The following is a 16,744-nucleotide window of genomic DNA, read 5'->3' on the forward strand; positions in this document are numbered from 1 at the left end:
AGATTTATTTATTGGTAAAAGCCTTAAATTGGCCAGTTTTTGACTTTTCATCTGCAAAGAAAAATGCTTTAAAAAATGAGATTGCCTCCAGATGCTGCGGATTATGTGGCACTCCCTCACACGTAAAAGCAGATGAGATGGAATATTCTGGTTCCTGCCTCCGTCCCATCCTTATCTACACATTGCTCTTCTTAAGTGAACTTGACAAGTGGTGTGGGCTGATACGAAGATAGACTACTACAGTAAAGAAGAAAAAGAGTTTCCCTCCTCACATAGCAAATGAGCTTTCTAATAGAAATTTCTTTGTGCAGGGGAAGATATTACAATTTTCAACACACAATAAATGTATTTGCTAGACAAAAAAAAATACATTTCATTACATGTGATGCACTTTGTACATTAACCACTTTTTCTGCTTTGTAGAGTAAAACACTATTTTCTACTGTAAACTGTCTGCAATTTATTTTTGTGGGCTTCTTCTTTTCCTACGGAGGAAGAACATTCCGCTATAGCCTGGTCCCAGTGAATATCCATTATTTAAGAAGTGGCTGACTCAGTGTGAACATCTGTGCTTCTCTGGGCATCTTTACAGAGTAGGGAACAGAAACATCTTGGACAGAACAGCTAATTTGATTAACATAATCAGTCTGTAATTCCCAGGTTTACTGGACTCTTTGGATGATGAAAGCCTCAGCAACTGTAATAAACATGTGTGTTTTGTAAAATAACACTATTGCCTATCCCAGATCCTATTACAGAATTTTCCCAGTAATGTTTCTTTGGGGTTAAAAAAAATACATAATTAATAGCTTTTTAATATTTGAAGATTGTAGACCTTTATTGAAGATGGCGGGTGCTAGTGCCACCGTTTCTTCACCAGTGAATGGGTCTGGCCCTGGTTGCCATGTGCAGTGGTACTGTGCTTGTCATCCGGCTGGTCTGCTATGTTTAGAAGCATCACTGACTGCTTATCAGTGCGTCCCCTTCCATGTTAGCACACCTGTTGGTGTTAGACTCGTCCGGGGAACCATACTGCTGCGGTTTCATGGCTATAGCTTCCCTGCCATTTCTAGGAGATCCAGTCTTACGGAAGACATCCTGGTTCTCTGGGGGATCTTACAGTCTTCGTGTCCGCTTCTTCTGAAATGTTCTCTGAGCCTTCTGTGTAGGCGTTGTCTCGTAGTTTGTGGCCGTCAGGGCTGGGCATCTGCAGTCAGTTGTTCTCTGCATTTTGACCAGGTCTGGTTGTTCGTGATGGACTCTGGCTGCTTCAAAGAGAAGCCTCTTTGATGAGGGTGAGAGCTACCCCCATCTGCGGTGTGGTGGTTTGAATGGGAATGTCCTCATAGGCTCAGATATTTAAGTAGTTGGTGCTTGGCTGGTGGCAGTGTTTGCGTAGGATCGGCAGGTATGGCCTCGCTGGAGGGAGCATGTCATTGGGGTTGCAAAGCCGTGTAGCATTTCTAGTGTGTTTTCTCTGCTTTGCGTTTGTAGTTCAAGATGTGAGCCCTCAGTCTCTTCTCCAGCTACCATTTCTGATGCCTGAGACCTCTACCCTAGCATCATTGAGGGAACAGTCTAGAGTCATAAGAACTGATAAATGCTTCCCCCCCCATAAGTTGGCTTGGTTATGGTATTTTCTATCAGCAATAAAAAAGCAATTAATACATTTGATATAAGTGGGTTTTAGAATGCAGTTAGGAATTATGCTAGTCTAGTAAAGGGGTGGCAGTAGGCTCCGCTGCTCAGACGCATGACTTCACTAGCCTTGGGTAGTGTTGGCTACTTTTCCGGTACCAGGCATGATTCTCTCCCATTGAGTGGCCCTTATATTAAATCACACAGTTGTTGGTTACGGCCAAGATATGAGCAGCACTATTTCATCTTTAGGAATATATGGCTGTGCTGGTCATCGTTGTGGTCCATAGCATCATGGCTGCATAGGACTAGGGGTTGTTTTCCTCCCCTGGAAATTTATATAATACCTTCTGGTACCATGAACACTAGTCCGCAGGCTTTCAGGGTCAGGTCCAGCTCAAATCCTCTGAGGCTTGTGTCAGAAGCACACAGTGTCTGGAGCCATAGGATCTTATCTTTAACATCTGGGAGGCAACTAAGAACAACCGCAATGCTCAATATTGTTCTGGGCATCTCTTGGATTCCCCTGACGAAAACCTCATAGGGTCAGGGGGAGGGGCTTCTCATGTTTGATGCTGAGGGTGTTAGGTGGTCAATGGCTCTTGTGGGGAGTACTGCCAGCCCAAGTGGAATAAATTTATTTAAGATGTGTGTGTGTGTGTGTGTGTGTGTGTGTGTGTGTGTGTGTGTGTGTGTACACATGTATACATAAACTTGTATGTATTACATGTCATCTTTAGAAAAATATAAAAATATGATTCCTTAAGTCCTTTTCAAACACCCTGAGTGTTAGTTATCTTCTCTCCATCTCAACGTCTTCTTCTGTATTTACCCCATCATGTTTTCCATTTCCCTCTTCACACGCCTTGTATCGTGCTATTCCTCCCTCTGGGGCTCCCCATTCCCATGCCATAGTCCCTTTTACGTTGCTGATTTCTGTGGCTACTCTAAGGCTTATATTCACATCTGAAGATTCGGAGCTTTTAAAATAAGCAAACAAAACAATCTGAAACTATTTAGCCTGAAGTTTCTATTTCCCCTTTGCAGGTCCTCTCTTTCTTTTTCATTTTTCCCCGTATGAATGTATTTTACTTTAATCATATCCACCCCATAGTCACTCCTGTTTTCCTCCCTCCTCCCACATCTCCCTCCCTACTTCTTATATATGTGCGCGCGCACACACACACATATATATACACATATATAATGTACATATATGTACAGTTTGAATAAGAATGTGTGTACATTATGCACACATGTACATGTATGTACATTATATACCTATACATGTACATATGTATATGTTCATATATGTGTATCCATGAAACTTACTGAGTCTAATTAATGCCCACATGCATATGGCTGTAAAGATATCCGCTATGGCCTGGGCAACCTACCAGTGTGGCTCACCCCTGAAATAAACCAACTCTCTCTCCCCCCAAAGTCATTACTCAGCTGCAGCAGCCTCTCAGGAGTGGGATGCTGTGAGCCACTCCCCTACAGCTGTTCCATGAGTGCAACAGCCCCGTCACGTCCAGAAGATGCCATTTTATAGCTGTCCTCCCCACAGTAGTCACTTACACTCTGTCTCCTGCTCCTGGATGTCAGCCTTGTGGGAGAGTGTGATACAGACATCCCACTTATGGCGGAGTGTACCAAAGACATTAACTCTCCGCACTTTGGCCAGCTGCGGTTCTCTGTGCTCATTGTCATCTGCCACACAAAGAAGCTTCTCTGAAGAGGGGTGTGGGTAAGAATAGCCTGCGAGTCTGAGGAGAAATATTCAGAAGGCACTTTGATCACCTATCAGTTTAGCAAAATGAGAAAGCAGGCTCTGTGCTAGAGCCTAGAACCTCCCAGGTCACTGGTTCTTAGCTGGGGTTACAGCACCAAGCATGAGTCGCCCCCTGCTGAGTGGGCCTATAATCCAATCAGAGAGCTGTTGGCTATGCCTCATGATGGTCATGTCGCTCCTGCTCCAGTGGGCACGCCTTGCTGGGTGATTGGTTGATGTAGTTCTCAAAGCGGACTCAACTCGTATGAAAAAAGCATTTTGTCTGTATTTCATTCAGCAGACATTAGCTTAGTCGTGTTTTCTACAATTAATGCCATCTCATTTACAGTTAATGCAAACTCATCATTTTCTTTTTTTTAACCTGTATTTTTATTAGTTCTCTGATGATGCCATTACATTTTTATCATCCTTGATGATACTAACAGGGTTATGCAGATGAAACCATGCTTTTCTACACATTTGAAAGCCAATTTTGATTATTTTCACTATAGTTTAATGGCTTCCCCCTCCTCCCCCCTCCGAAGTAGAAGTTAGATAAAGTTGAACTAAAGCAGCAAGATTTCTCAGACCAGGGTATGTTTGTTACTCCCAGAAAGTTAAGTTGTGATACCTGCTTTAGTGTGAATGAGCCTTTAAGACATAAAGCTGAATGGGAGGTGGACAGAGGAAGGCATATGCCATTCCAGTCGGCAGACTTGGAGGCAAAAAGAATTGCCAGGGCTTGATGGCGGAGGTGGTAGGTAAAGCATTATTGTTCATTAAGGGGAAACATTTGTTTGGGATTAGAACTTTTGGGCACAGATAGCGGCAACTGATTAATAGTAGGAGTATGTTTTATGTTGTATACTTACAAATGTTTGCAGTGAGCGTATTGTAGATTTTTATCACAAATAAATGTAAATAAAAAGCTAGGTAAGATTCTGCCAACACATTTCCTTTAAGAGGAAAAGAGAGGCAAAGTTCTAGCCCCTTTTAGTGAACTCAAAGCCCAAATCTGTTCTTACTCAGTCACTGGAAATGTCCCATGTAAACCCCTCTTTCACATATGTGGCTCATTTTTTTCCTGGTAATTATTTACAATAATTATCACATCTGAGTCAGAGAGACTTTACAGGCAAGTTTCCTGTCCTAGACTGGCAGAGGTGGCCATATTCACAAATGATGAAACTATAGTATAAAAGGTTCCAGTAGAAACATAGTGGGAGCACTGGAGAGTAGTCCTCCCCCCGCCCCCCCCCCGTTCCCCCTCCCCTGCATGCAGCCTCCTAGAGAAGTTGCTAGTTGACCCTAGTTTGAGAAGGGATTGCGTTGTCTGTTTTGCAGTATAATAAATATAAACACACCATTGTTCACATTTGGGGGCCTTGGAATTTTGGATTTAAGATATTTTAAGCATTTTCTAACATTCTATGCATGTATATTCATAAGCAAAGTGGTTCTGAAAGGTAGAAAAGATCCGCCTTTCTGTTACTCTGTCCTACTTCCCGAACAGTTATCAGTGAAGTGACTTTGAGACAAAATTCAGTGCCTGAGACCGCCTGGGTCCCTCGAAGAGCTTGCAACCTAACGGAGAGATAAGGTCACAGAAGAGAGGAGAAAAGTGCCTTGGAGGCAGACAGTGTAGCATAGCCATGCAGAGGCAGGGGAGTGACTTCTCCAGGCCAAGAAGAAAAGTTCCAGTGAGGTCAGCTCTCAGCATGCACCTGGTTACAGCTGTGTAGAAATGTGATAAACAGACATCAGTCAGACCAATTAGAACATAAAGATGAACAGAAGTGGAAAGGCCAAACCACAGAAAACCACCACCACTAGCAGCAACAACAAAAACCATGTCATTCAAGGAACTGTGAAAGGGCCAATCAGAGGCCCTTAGGAGCTAGGTCATGAGGATTGCAAACCCTCCATATTCTGCTTATTTCTGGAGCCAAGAACCCTGATTTGTCACTGGGAGATTTAGGGTGGGGGAAGACCTCAAGGCTTGTCATCTCCTATCCATGTACGAGAGATGGCGGGGAGTAGAGAAGAATAAAAGCTGTGATCAAAAGGCCCCAGGTATGCAGTGGTATCCTAGGTGGTCTTGGAATAGATGGAGCTAGAAGGCAGACTAAGTAAAAAAAAAAAAAAAAAAAGAATGTGTTTTGGAGTCTACCTTGGGTTGAAGCCTCAGACTAACATTGTGAACTACAAAGAAGGCCATGCTATATAAATGTCCACACTTTCCTTCCCCTGTGTGACAAAAGGGGACAATAATAATATCTTCATATAGTATTACCATGAGGAATAAAGAGGTTGGGACACAGGCTTACAGAGACTCCAGGCCACCTACAGTCAATGTGAGTATACTCCCCCAGGTGCTTGCTAATGTCCCATTCAAATCTAAGAGCCTATAAAATAATTTAAAGATTATTTCCCCCAAAGCCCAGTTACCCACATTGCTACAGCCACAAGAGGATTTCCTAGAGAACTAACTCAAGGGAGGAAGGATTTCCAAATGGTATCCATTGCTGTGGGCCCACGATGAGGAAGAACACTGTGGTGGCAAGAGCCTGGAGGCTGCTCATCCACCGTGTGGCATTCAGGAAGCAGGAAGATGGAGGAAAAGGCCAGGGGCAAGTTATAGCCTCCAAAGCACAACCCCAGGGACTGCTTCCCCAGCTGGGACCCAACCTCCAGTCTCCAGCACTTCTCAGCAATAGTACCCACATTTGTGACTCTGCTAGTAGACTGAGCCAACGATTGGTTCCCAACATCCCTGCTCTAATCACCTCTAAGGGATGAGATGTATCCGCACTGGCACCGGCTGGTAGGTAGGAGTGGAGATGCCGTACATCCAATGATAACACACGATCGAGATGAAAACAGACGAGCATTATCATTCACTTCAAGTCAACACATTATCCTGGGGGCAAAGCTCATCTCTAGGAGTCGTGTCAAGTAGTTTTTGAAAGTTGTGTCAAGTTCATTCCTGCAAGGTACTACTCAGGGCAATTCTGTTTGGGAAGTGGTCTCACTGTGTCAGGTCTCAGGCTCCGCTGGCCTTCCTTTGGCCTGGTTTGTGAGTTCAGGGCCTGAGTCTGCAGTCTCATTGAACGATGTGATCCCTGGTGATGCTCCATGAAACAGCTCCATGTTTTCAGGCAAACCCAGTAAGGCTGTGGTGTTGTCGTCCTCTGCATCCCTACTCACACTGTTTTATCACCAGTAGAATCTGTATGGAATTTTCACCACCACCACCACCCTCCTTTTTAGGTGAACCTCTTAGGCTGCTTTATAACACCATTTTACCTACACATGTTGTCTTCTGCTTCCTGACGGCTGTCATAGCCTAGGAATCTGTCAGGATGGTGGTAGCCATAGGCATCTGCAGCTGGTGGCGAATGCTGCCAGCGTTTTATGGGATAAGTAGGATTTGCTTTTGTTTGCTTTCTTGAGGCAGGGTCTCTCTGTGTAGTGTGGGCTGCCCTCAAATTTTCAATCCTCCTGCTTCAGCCTTTTGAGCACTGGGATTACAGGCATGTGCCACCGTGCCCACTGACACTGGCATTGGCTGTGATTCCTATCACGTCTTCCTTCCCACGGAGCCCACATATACAAATGTGTGGGGGGGGAATGGTTCTTTCCGACTGACTGAATTCTGAACGCATTAAGGAGAGAGAGGGTCTTTTCCCATTCATCGCCACACACATAGCATTGGCACTGAGTCCGAACAACACACACGTGTAGGTGCTATGGGGGTTATGAATAAAGGCATTCATTTGCCAGGGTTCAATAAAAAGAACCTGAGGGTAATAATACCCAATAGGAAATTATGACTGTCTCTTCACAACTTCCATTGTTCATTGCTCATTGTTCAGCTGTCTTTCTAAAAACATTTCATTTAAAATTAATATCTTGAATACTTGTCTTTTTGGGATTTTATGTAATAAAGCAGGGCAGAGAGGGAAGTTAAAGCCACATTCTCCTCTACTTGATGGGAAAAGGTAGAAGGGAACACCAAATCGTTTCAACTGCTGGGCGTCTGTGTGAATGATTCTCTTCCCTTTTCTAACGCGTACTTTACAGAAAATATGCAAATATTAAAAAAATCCCACGGTGATAGGATGCGCTGATTGGGCACTGCCACAGGGACAGAAAGCAACAGTAAGTCTGGGCCTGGTTAGATTTAGATGTTTTATCTTGATATTTAGCTGTATCTACTCCAATATCGAATCATCTCCTGCACTGGGCTTTCTGTGTCACCGCCCGTTTATGCTCCTAACTTTAGTAATGTTTTTTCTCTTAGTGCCATTTGTCTCATAGTTAAAACACTTAAAGTGTAGTCTGAAAAAACGAAATCTGAAAAGCACAGACCTGAAATTTCATAAGAAGGAATGAAAATGTACGAACAAAAACATTACACAAAACCAATATGATAGAAGTCAAGATTTATTGAAAAAAATTAATATCTTTGCTATAAAATTTGTAACAGGAATATTTTCCGAATGTTTTTCAATGCATAAACCTGGATGTTACGTACCAAGCACGGGACAGCAGCAGCAGTTCTTCGCTCTATTTACATTTTATGAAAATTGTTATGCAGTCCATGTGAAAAGAACGCACGATGGAGAACCATTACATTAGAAAAATAATATCCTTGATAAAGCATTCTCAAGGAGTCCAATCATAGTTTTCTGCCTCTTCAATAAGGCAAAAGTCCCTGGAACAGCGTATAACTTAATTTACAAAATACAATAACTGTTCAGACACATATTCAAGTTTTCTTTTGGTATGATTTTCCCCCACTGTAAAATCACTTTTTTTGTTGTTGTTTTATTAGGTTTTTTTGTTTGCTTCTTTTATTAACTAAAACAGAAAGACCTTCAAGAAAATGTCACTTAATGTTTTCAGCTATACATTACATATACAACTCTGTAGCCTGACAACCGCCATTGCGACACGCCATCCTCTCTAAGCGCTTGCTCGGTGCTCTACTCTGCGACAAGACCCTATTTTGAGATTTTGTGGTCATCGACTGTGGAATCACTGCTTGGTATTCATAGGGACCGGTCTGTTATAGTATGAGGTTTTGCCTAGTTTAAGGAACTGGTACACAATTACATTTCCACGCACAAGAAAACGCCACAGATGTCACGGAACAAGGCTTTGGTGGCTCCCCACAGGTCCCATCTTGGCTGACACCAATCCTGCTCCTTCTACATAGTACAGCCCGGGCCGGCTTCAGACGGTTTCGTTTCCAGCTTTCCCGGCTGTCAGCTAGGTCGTTTTAATTCCTTCAAAGGCACACAGCTTCCATCTCTTCTCCAATGTTGCTCCCACGCCAGTAAATTCCTGTTTGAACATGCGCGGCAGCCTCATCAGAAGCATTTCAATTTCGTTGGCAGAGATCTGTGAGGAAGAAAGAGAAGTCAATTTTGGGAAAGGAGCCCACTTGAAAGCTAGAGATGGACGGACCTCTCTCCCGCTTCCCATGGAGACATTTAGTTTTCCTCATGGCTGTCAGGCAGGAGGGAAAGTGCTGCTCTAGACTGCCCTGTGTGTGAGCGGTTGGCAGGGTGGGTGTGGGGTAAGGTACTAGGCGGCTCTGGGCTTGCCCTTCCCCTGGATAGGGCAATGCCTCATGGGTAGAGTGTGTCTTAACAGCCTTCCCTGACATCAAAGGCTCAGTGCAAATTCCCCACCAGTGCTATGTTCAGCCTTACCTGCCTAGGGCAGAAACTTTGTGTAGCTCACCAGGAGCAGAGGCCCCCAAGTTTGGATTTCTTGCCATCCAACTCCTTTCTCTTAGAAATGATAAAGATTAAGGAATGAAGACTAAACCTCAAGCTTACAGCAGTGAAAACTCATATTATTATTATTATTATTATTATTATTATTATTATTATTATTATTATTATATTTATTCACTTTATATCCTGGTCATAGCTCCTCCCTTCCTTTCCCCTCCCCCTGCCCTATTCCTTGGAAAAGAGGAGAGCCCCCAACCCCCAGCTCATCAACTGGCATCAGGACTGAGTTCATCTTCTTCCTCTGTGGCCTGGCAAGGCAGTTGTGAGTACAAACTTGTACAACTACTTCGGAAGTCAATCTGGCATTTTCTCAGAAAACTGGGAATAGCACTACCTCAAGACCCAGCTATACCACTCCTAGCCCACCAAACAACAATGACATTAGCTCAACTATGCTCACAGCAGCTTTATTTGTAATAGGTAGAACCTGGAAACAACCTAGGTGTCCCTCAACCAAAGAATGGATAAAGCTGTGGTACATTTACACAATGGAATACTACTCAGCCATTAAAAACAAGGACATCATGAAAATTTCAGGCAAATGGATGGAACTAGGAAAGATCATCCTGATTGAGGTAACCTAGACCCAGAAAGGCACACATGATATGTACTCACTTATAGGTGGATTTTTAGCCATTTAGTACAGGACACGCATACTACAATGCAAAGACCCAAAGAAGATAAGTAACAAGGAGATCCCAAGAGAAGGGGAAACAGAATAGACAGAGGTGATAGTTGGAGAGAGGGAGCAAAGTAAAAGAGGGAGCACAAAGAGAAATAAGGGTACGGATGAGACCTGGGGAGTGAAAAATCTTGATACCTAGTTATTAAAAAAAAAAAGTCACAATGTCTGGATAGATGTTTTAGTTAAAAAATTTTCTTAGTTTTTCTTTTTTAAAAAACAGGAACTTTAAATATTTCATAAAAAACAGGAACTTCTTACATTAATAATTCACTTGTTCTTCATTTAAAACAAAATTAACTTTGATCTTTTCTATACTGCCATTATTCTTGGTTTCCTCCTAACCTGGGCATATTCAGGAGCCTGGGCATATTACAGGAACCTGGGCATATTACAGGAGCCTGGGCATATTATAGGAGCCTGGGCATATTATAGGAGCCTGGGCATATTACAGGAACCTGGGCATATTACAGGAACCTGGGCATATCACAGGAGCCTGGGCATATCACAGGAGCCTGGGCATATCACAGGAGCCTGGGCATATTACACGGGCCTGGGCATATTACACGGGCCTGGGCATATTACAGGAACCATATTACAATATGGCTACCTTGGGGGCTGATATCTGTCTGAAGCCCCCAACTGCTATTGTTAGGAGCTAAATGAACCTTACAGAGACAATTAGTCTCTTCAAGCCTTGGCGAATGGGAATAACAATAAAAAATGGTGCCGAAGCTGCTGGCTTAGCATAGGTTTGGGCACACAGAAATGCTCCACGAAGCAGAGTGACTGTCATTTTCTATGGTGTAACTGCCATGAAGAGATCATTGTAGCGTCTACACCTTCCCATTTAACAATATTAGGATTGCCTTTTTGGTTTGTCTGTTAAGAGAAAAATTAACTGTATTTAACATTCACATGGAGGATATTCCCTAGATACACAATATTCCTAGACCTACAGTATGCAATTTTAGTTAAAAGAAGCATCCCTGCCTGATAGGTAAAATAGATGATGTCTTTTTAAAATTTTAATTTGATACATATGCATTTGTATGCATTAGTATGTACGTGTATGCATGTATGCATGTGTGCGTGTAGATGCCAGAGGAGAGTGTCTGATCTTAGAGCTTGAGCTACAGGGAGTTGGGAGCCACCTGATTTGGGTACTAGAAACTGATCTCTGGTCTTCTGGAAAAGGAATAAGTACTCTTAACCATCGAGCCATCTCTCTGCCCCTTAATACAGTGTATTCTGGTGTGTGTGTGTGTGTGTGTGTGTGTGTGTGTGTGTGTGTGTGTGTGTGTGTGAATAACCTGAAATGTGAACGCACTGTACCATAAAACCATGGAGGATCATTAGAGTCCCGAGTCAACCCACAAACAGTTACTGAGCAGATTGTGAAAGTTTTCATCGTGATCTTGCAAAGTGCCCCCTCTTTCCATGGGGTCCCATAGGAGCATCTTCCCCCACATCCTCATTTCTGTCCACGCTATCAAGGACGGAGCTCGGGAAAGACCTGTGTGTGTGGCCTGGGCCTGGATGCTGACCTGTTTTATATGCCTGCCCTTCAGCTGGGGTAGCCAGCCAGGCAAGAAAGGCAGCGCAGTGAAACACTGAGCATCTGGGCTCCCGCTAAGAGTGCAGCTTCTCTGGAGACCTTGGGTTAGCGGTCTGGGAATGTATCCCAGAAAACCTGTGTTTTAACAAGCTCCCCCAAGCAATCCTTGTGAGAGGGTCCATATGGGTTAAGAATCGAGGTTTCAGTCAGACAGTCGTGGCTTCAACTCTGAGCTAAGCCTCAAGCAGCATGGTCTTGGGCTTTAATACCCGGGATGTTCAGTTCCTCCGCGTGTAATAGAAACAAGCCCCGCCCCCTGGAGTTGCACAAGCAATCTCCCTTCTTGTCTTTCTGTCTGTATACAGTATACAGATAGACAGCAATGCTCGTATCAAGAATTTTGTGGCAGAAGGGTCAAAGGTCACATGAGAAGCGTACAGGAAGTAGGCAGTGAAACTTAGTCGGTGTTAGGCCCAGGAGTTACTTTCTTGCTTAACTGACACCTAAAAGCATGAAGGCTGTACATGTTAGAGTAATCTGTCCTGTTTTTTATAGGTATGCAGCTCACATGATGTTTAAATCAGGCCAAGTATATCTACCTCTTCACAGTGATTTCTTTTTTCTTAAAACAAAGAAACAGACACCCCACATGTTTTCTGTGTATAAGTGTTTGCCTGCTTTAAGTCTAGGCACTATGTGTCATGCAGTACCCATAGAGGCCAGAAGAGGGCATCAGGTACTCTGGAACTGGAGCCACAGATGGCTGCAGCCACCATGTGGGTGCTAGGAATTGGGCCTAGGTCCTCTTGACTGCTGACCCAGCCCTGGCCATTTCATTCCAGTAAGACATTCTACACCAGTTTTCCTAAGTTCATGCAGGAGACAGTTTCTTTATGCTTTATGAGGCCCGGTTGTGCCTTGACAAGCTCTTTTTTTCCCCATTCTAAATCTTTTTTTCCCCATTCTAAATCTTTTTTTCCTTATTTCACGTAAAAGACAGTCCTGAGAGTCCATGCTGCCCCTTCACAAACTCCTTTCTTTTTACTTGTGAAAAGTTATGCCAGCCAAACCTAGGCATTACTCTTGGGATGAGCTGTCTCCCCCCAGATCAAGAAGTGGTGGCCGTGGTCCTGAGGACAGCAGAGGGGGTTAGTGGGAAGCTAGTGTCCACGGGGTAACTGTTCCATCCCTGGCAGACACGTGAAAAAGCCATAGGAAGGAGGGAAACAGCGACATCTTTAGGGAAGAACAAGTGTCTGAAGATGTCCATCTGGAGGCTGTGGGGCAGCAAGCTGGGAAGGTCTAACAGCGAGCGACTGAGCCATCTTTTTAAAAGCAAAAACAAACGAACAACAAAGTGAAACAAATCCAAAAACCAAAAGGACCCAAAGCTCAGAGGTGACAAGCTCTGGCTGTTCTTCCTAAGGTTCTGAGTTCAATTCCCAGGAACCAAGGGGTGGCTTATAGTCATCTATAATGAGATCTGGTGCCCTCTTCTGGCCTGCAGGTATACTGTATACATAATAAATAAAAATAAAACTTAAAAAAGAAAAAAGAAAAACACCAAACAACAGTAACAACAACAAAATCAGCACAATGTTCTAACGACACGCTCATGAGATAGGGAAGCATTTACAAACATGGAAACTGAGGGATCAGGTAACTTGAGCCGGGTGAGGGGAAGTGAGTGTGAGGCTGGCTTGGGTCCAGGCTCTGTCCAGGGTGTCTCTGTGTAGCCTTGTCTGTCCTGGAACCCATTGGAGTGCCATGCTCTTATCAGGAGGCTGTGTGGAGAAGATTAACAGCAGCCTTCTGTTCATGCTTCTGGACTCACCGGGCAGTGCCGGAAGTGAGCAGGTGTGTGAAGGAGGGCTGGGCTTTGGGGTGGTAGATATTGGTAGAGTGATGTCCATGCCAGCAACAAAGCTCATCATGCACACATGCACACTTGCACAATGCACACTCATAGCCAAAGCAACAGAAGAGGATGGCCAGCACTCACTTCAATGTACTCATCTCTTTGGACTGTTTTTTTTTTTTTTTAATCACAGGACTAGGGAATTCACTGGGAAGAAACTTACCAAGCATTGCAGGCCTGCTCTGATGGTGCAGGGTTCTTGTGTTAGTGTGAGTTTTAGGATGAAGCATCCACAATACCTGTCTGCAGGGCTGTGGCACAGACCTCAGACTGAGGCAGCTTTTGTGCACTTTTGAGCAGAATAATAATGGCAACGGCAAGCAAATTTCAGTAGCATTTACTATGTGCTTTTCTTTTGTTTGTTTGTTTGTATGTATGTATGTATGTATGTATGACTTACATATGTGCCCAAAAGCCACTGTGCATGTGACACAAAGAGGACATCTTTACATCATCCATCATCTGTTCTCTCCTCCTACCTTTATGTGGGTCCAAGGGATTGAACTCAAGACATCAAGCTAGCGCAGCAAGCATCTTTACCCACTGTACCGTCTTACAGGGCTACATGTTCAATACATATTCACACACACACACACACACACACACACACACACACACACACACACACACACTGCAGGAAATTAAACTCAGGTGGGAAGTTGTTAAATGAGCGACCCCAGGAATACTGGAACTGAGTTTTAAAGTCCCTGAGCTTCTCAGGTATAGTGAACTATCATTTTTGCTCTAGTGTCAGCCAAGAGCAGGGCACTGCCATGATGATAGGGCGAGCACCGCACTTCAGATGACACCCTAGCCCGCATATCTACTCACCTAGTCCTAGGAGCTCTCCTAAGGGCAGTCGCCATGCGCACCAGGGGAAGATGGTGAGAAGCTGCTTTTGGGCCTTCCCCATCCCCTGCCGCTTTTCTGGAGGTGTGCACTTTTTACCTTCACTTTCTCCCGTCGCCAAAGCAGTTTTGCTTTACGAGCATTTTTATTTGCCTCATCTTCCTTACTAGTTGCCACCGCTTGTCATTTTCCTCTCACAATATCCCTTCCTATCTGTATGCTCTCCGAATTCTTCTCTTTGCCCCCATATCCCCCCAAGAAACAGGGCTCCCCTGTGTAGCCTTGTCTGTCCTGGAACCCGTTACATAGACCAGGCTGGCCTCGAACTCACAGAGACTCGCTTGCCTCTGCCTCCTGAGTGCTGGGATTAAAGATACGTGCTGCCACCACCCAGCTACAGCTTCTAATACTTAACTGAACCATGATGAGTTTTATGAAAGGAAACAGATGAAAAGAGTCCATAATAACCCAGGGGCGTGCATGCCGTTGACATGGCAGAAGAAACACATGAGACCTGCTGCCTTCGTGTTTCCTGTGCTGCTGGCTCTAGCCCAAGCCCACGGTGTCCTTGCCAGGCCTGTGCCTAGCGAGTCAGTGGTGTGATGGGCCTGTCTGTCCCATCCTGCCAGGTAAGGGGGTGGCAAATGGCTGGGGTACTGAAAAGACACCAGCACAGGCTGTGCCGCAGCTGGAGAGCCAGCGAGGCCAAGTACAAAGCCATATTTTCTTCCACAGGATTCACTGGCTTTTGACCTGTTAGAGCGTGTGCGAATCATGTTCGTTCCTGCTTCTCTGGGCAAAGGGGTGGAGTCAACAAGTATAGATGCCGCAGGGTACGCAGTCACTGTAGATGAGGGAGGAAGAAAAGCAAAAAAGGACGATTTGAAAGAAATAAAGGGAGGAAATTAGAAGAAGGAAGAAGGAAATAAAAGGAAGAAATTAGAGATGAGGAAAAGATTTTTTTTTTAAAAAGGGAGAATTAAGAGGGAGGGAGGGCTTCAAGGAAAAACCATGAGGAGAAAGGAAGGGATGAGGGGCCCCGCTGGCTCACACGTAGCAGAGGGAAGCTTGCGACCAGAGCTGGCCTCAGGCTGCTCTCGCAGGTTCTGTGCGTCTCTGACCACAATCTCATCCTGCCCGATCTGGTACTTTACTCATTCAAGTCTGATTTTCAAGTTATTTGATACAGGTTTTTGTTTGTTTGGTTTTTTTTGTTTTTTTGTTTGGGAGGGGGCTGTGGCTAGGAACGGAAGCTAGGATCTTGTCCATATGAGTCAAGTTCTCTCTCTCCACCTGTCCCCTCTCTCTCTGGGTCTGTCTCTGTCTCTCATACACACACACACACATACATGTATGTCTCTGTCTCCCTCTCTGGGTCTCCTCCTCCCTGGGTGTCCCCCTCCCTGGGTGTCCCCTTCTGTCTCTGTGTAGGTCTCTCTCAGATGTCTGCTGTGTGCTGGCCATCTCTGGACCACAGCACTACCCTGGGCATCGTGTAGGCCTCACTGCTTCCCTCACTGTGAATGAGAACATTCCTTTTTGTCCTTTTCTTGAAGTCAAGTGTTGAATCTATTCCCCTCTGGAGGTGCTACAATACCTAAAAAGCACATTCATTATAGTCTGTCTAAGCAATTGTTCATTAATGCTCGGTGACAGCTGGCTGCTAACACCAGCATATATATCATGGTGACGATTATTCATGTGGGAAATTTAAATATACCACTAGGAACACTTTACCCACCTTCGCCATCCGCCAACAGCCCAGGAAAGAAGACTGGGCCATTAAGGCAAAGTCAGAACCTCCTGGTAACTGAAAAGATGCTGAAAATTTTCATGTGCAGAGAAGTGTTTTAAAGTGCAGATGATTTTTCCTTGGTGGGAAATGCTCACCTCCCTGTGACTGGGTGTTCAGTCACACAGCCAGGTCTGCCTGTATCCGGCAGTGTCTGTTGCCAGGTCGTACTGGGGCTTTTGTTTTGAAATCAGTCTTTCCACTCTAGGAGTTTTGGGTAGACGCTGCAGATTGTGTGGAGTGGGGCAGGGCAGCCTGCCACACACACACAGGACTGAATTACAGTCCTTAAAAGATGTGAATTTGCCAGGTGTGGTGGCATGCCTTTAATCCCAGCACTTGGGAGTCAGAGGCAGGCTGATCTTTGTGAGTTTGAGGTCATTTTCGTCTATCTATTTGGTCTATAGGGAGTTATGGGCCAGTGAGAGCTGGGACCATATCTCAAAACAAAACACATACATACATGTAAAGTGTGTGTGCAAATTGTATGTATATGTGTGCAAATTACACACACACACACACCCTTTTACAGGGGTCACCAAAGACCCCTGTAAATACTTACATTACGATTCATAAGAGTAGCAAAATCACAGTTATGGAGTAGCAACAAAATAATTTTATGGATGGGGGTCACCCCAACATGAGGAGCTGTATTAAAGGGTCTCGGCATTAGGAAGGTTGAGAGCAGTGACTATATGAGCACTGTAAGGAGCAAAGGCAGGCAGG

At 44.5% G+C, this 16,744-nt stretch overlaps 1 protein-coding gene across 3 annotated transcripts in view; it reads right to left on the bottom strand.

Annotated features, from left to right (window-relative positions):
* Window positions 1-7,840: 7,840 nt before the first annotated feature.
* Window positions 7,841-16,744, bottom strand: part of ENOX1 (ecto-NOX disulfide-thiol exchanger 1) — a 288,573-nt gene continuing 279,669 nt past the window's right edge. For all 3 annotated transcript variants that reach the window (XM_084767961.1, XM_084767960.1, XM_084767959.1), the window contains exon 15: window positions 7,841-8,818. In XM_084767961.1, the coding sequence (XP_084624087.1) occupies window positions 8,687-8,818 (132 nt within the window). In that variant the 3' untranslated portion in view covers window positions 7,841-8,686. The remainder of the gene's footprint in view (window positions 8,819-16,744) is intronic.

This window comes from Acomys minous (genome assembly GCF_964271855.1).
Source record: "Acomys minous genome assembly, chromosome: 18".
NCBI classification, from domain to species: Eukaryota; Metazoa; Chordata; class Mammalia; order Rodentia; family Muridae; genus Acomys; species Acomys minous.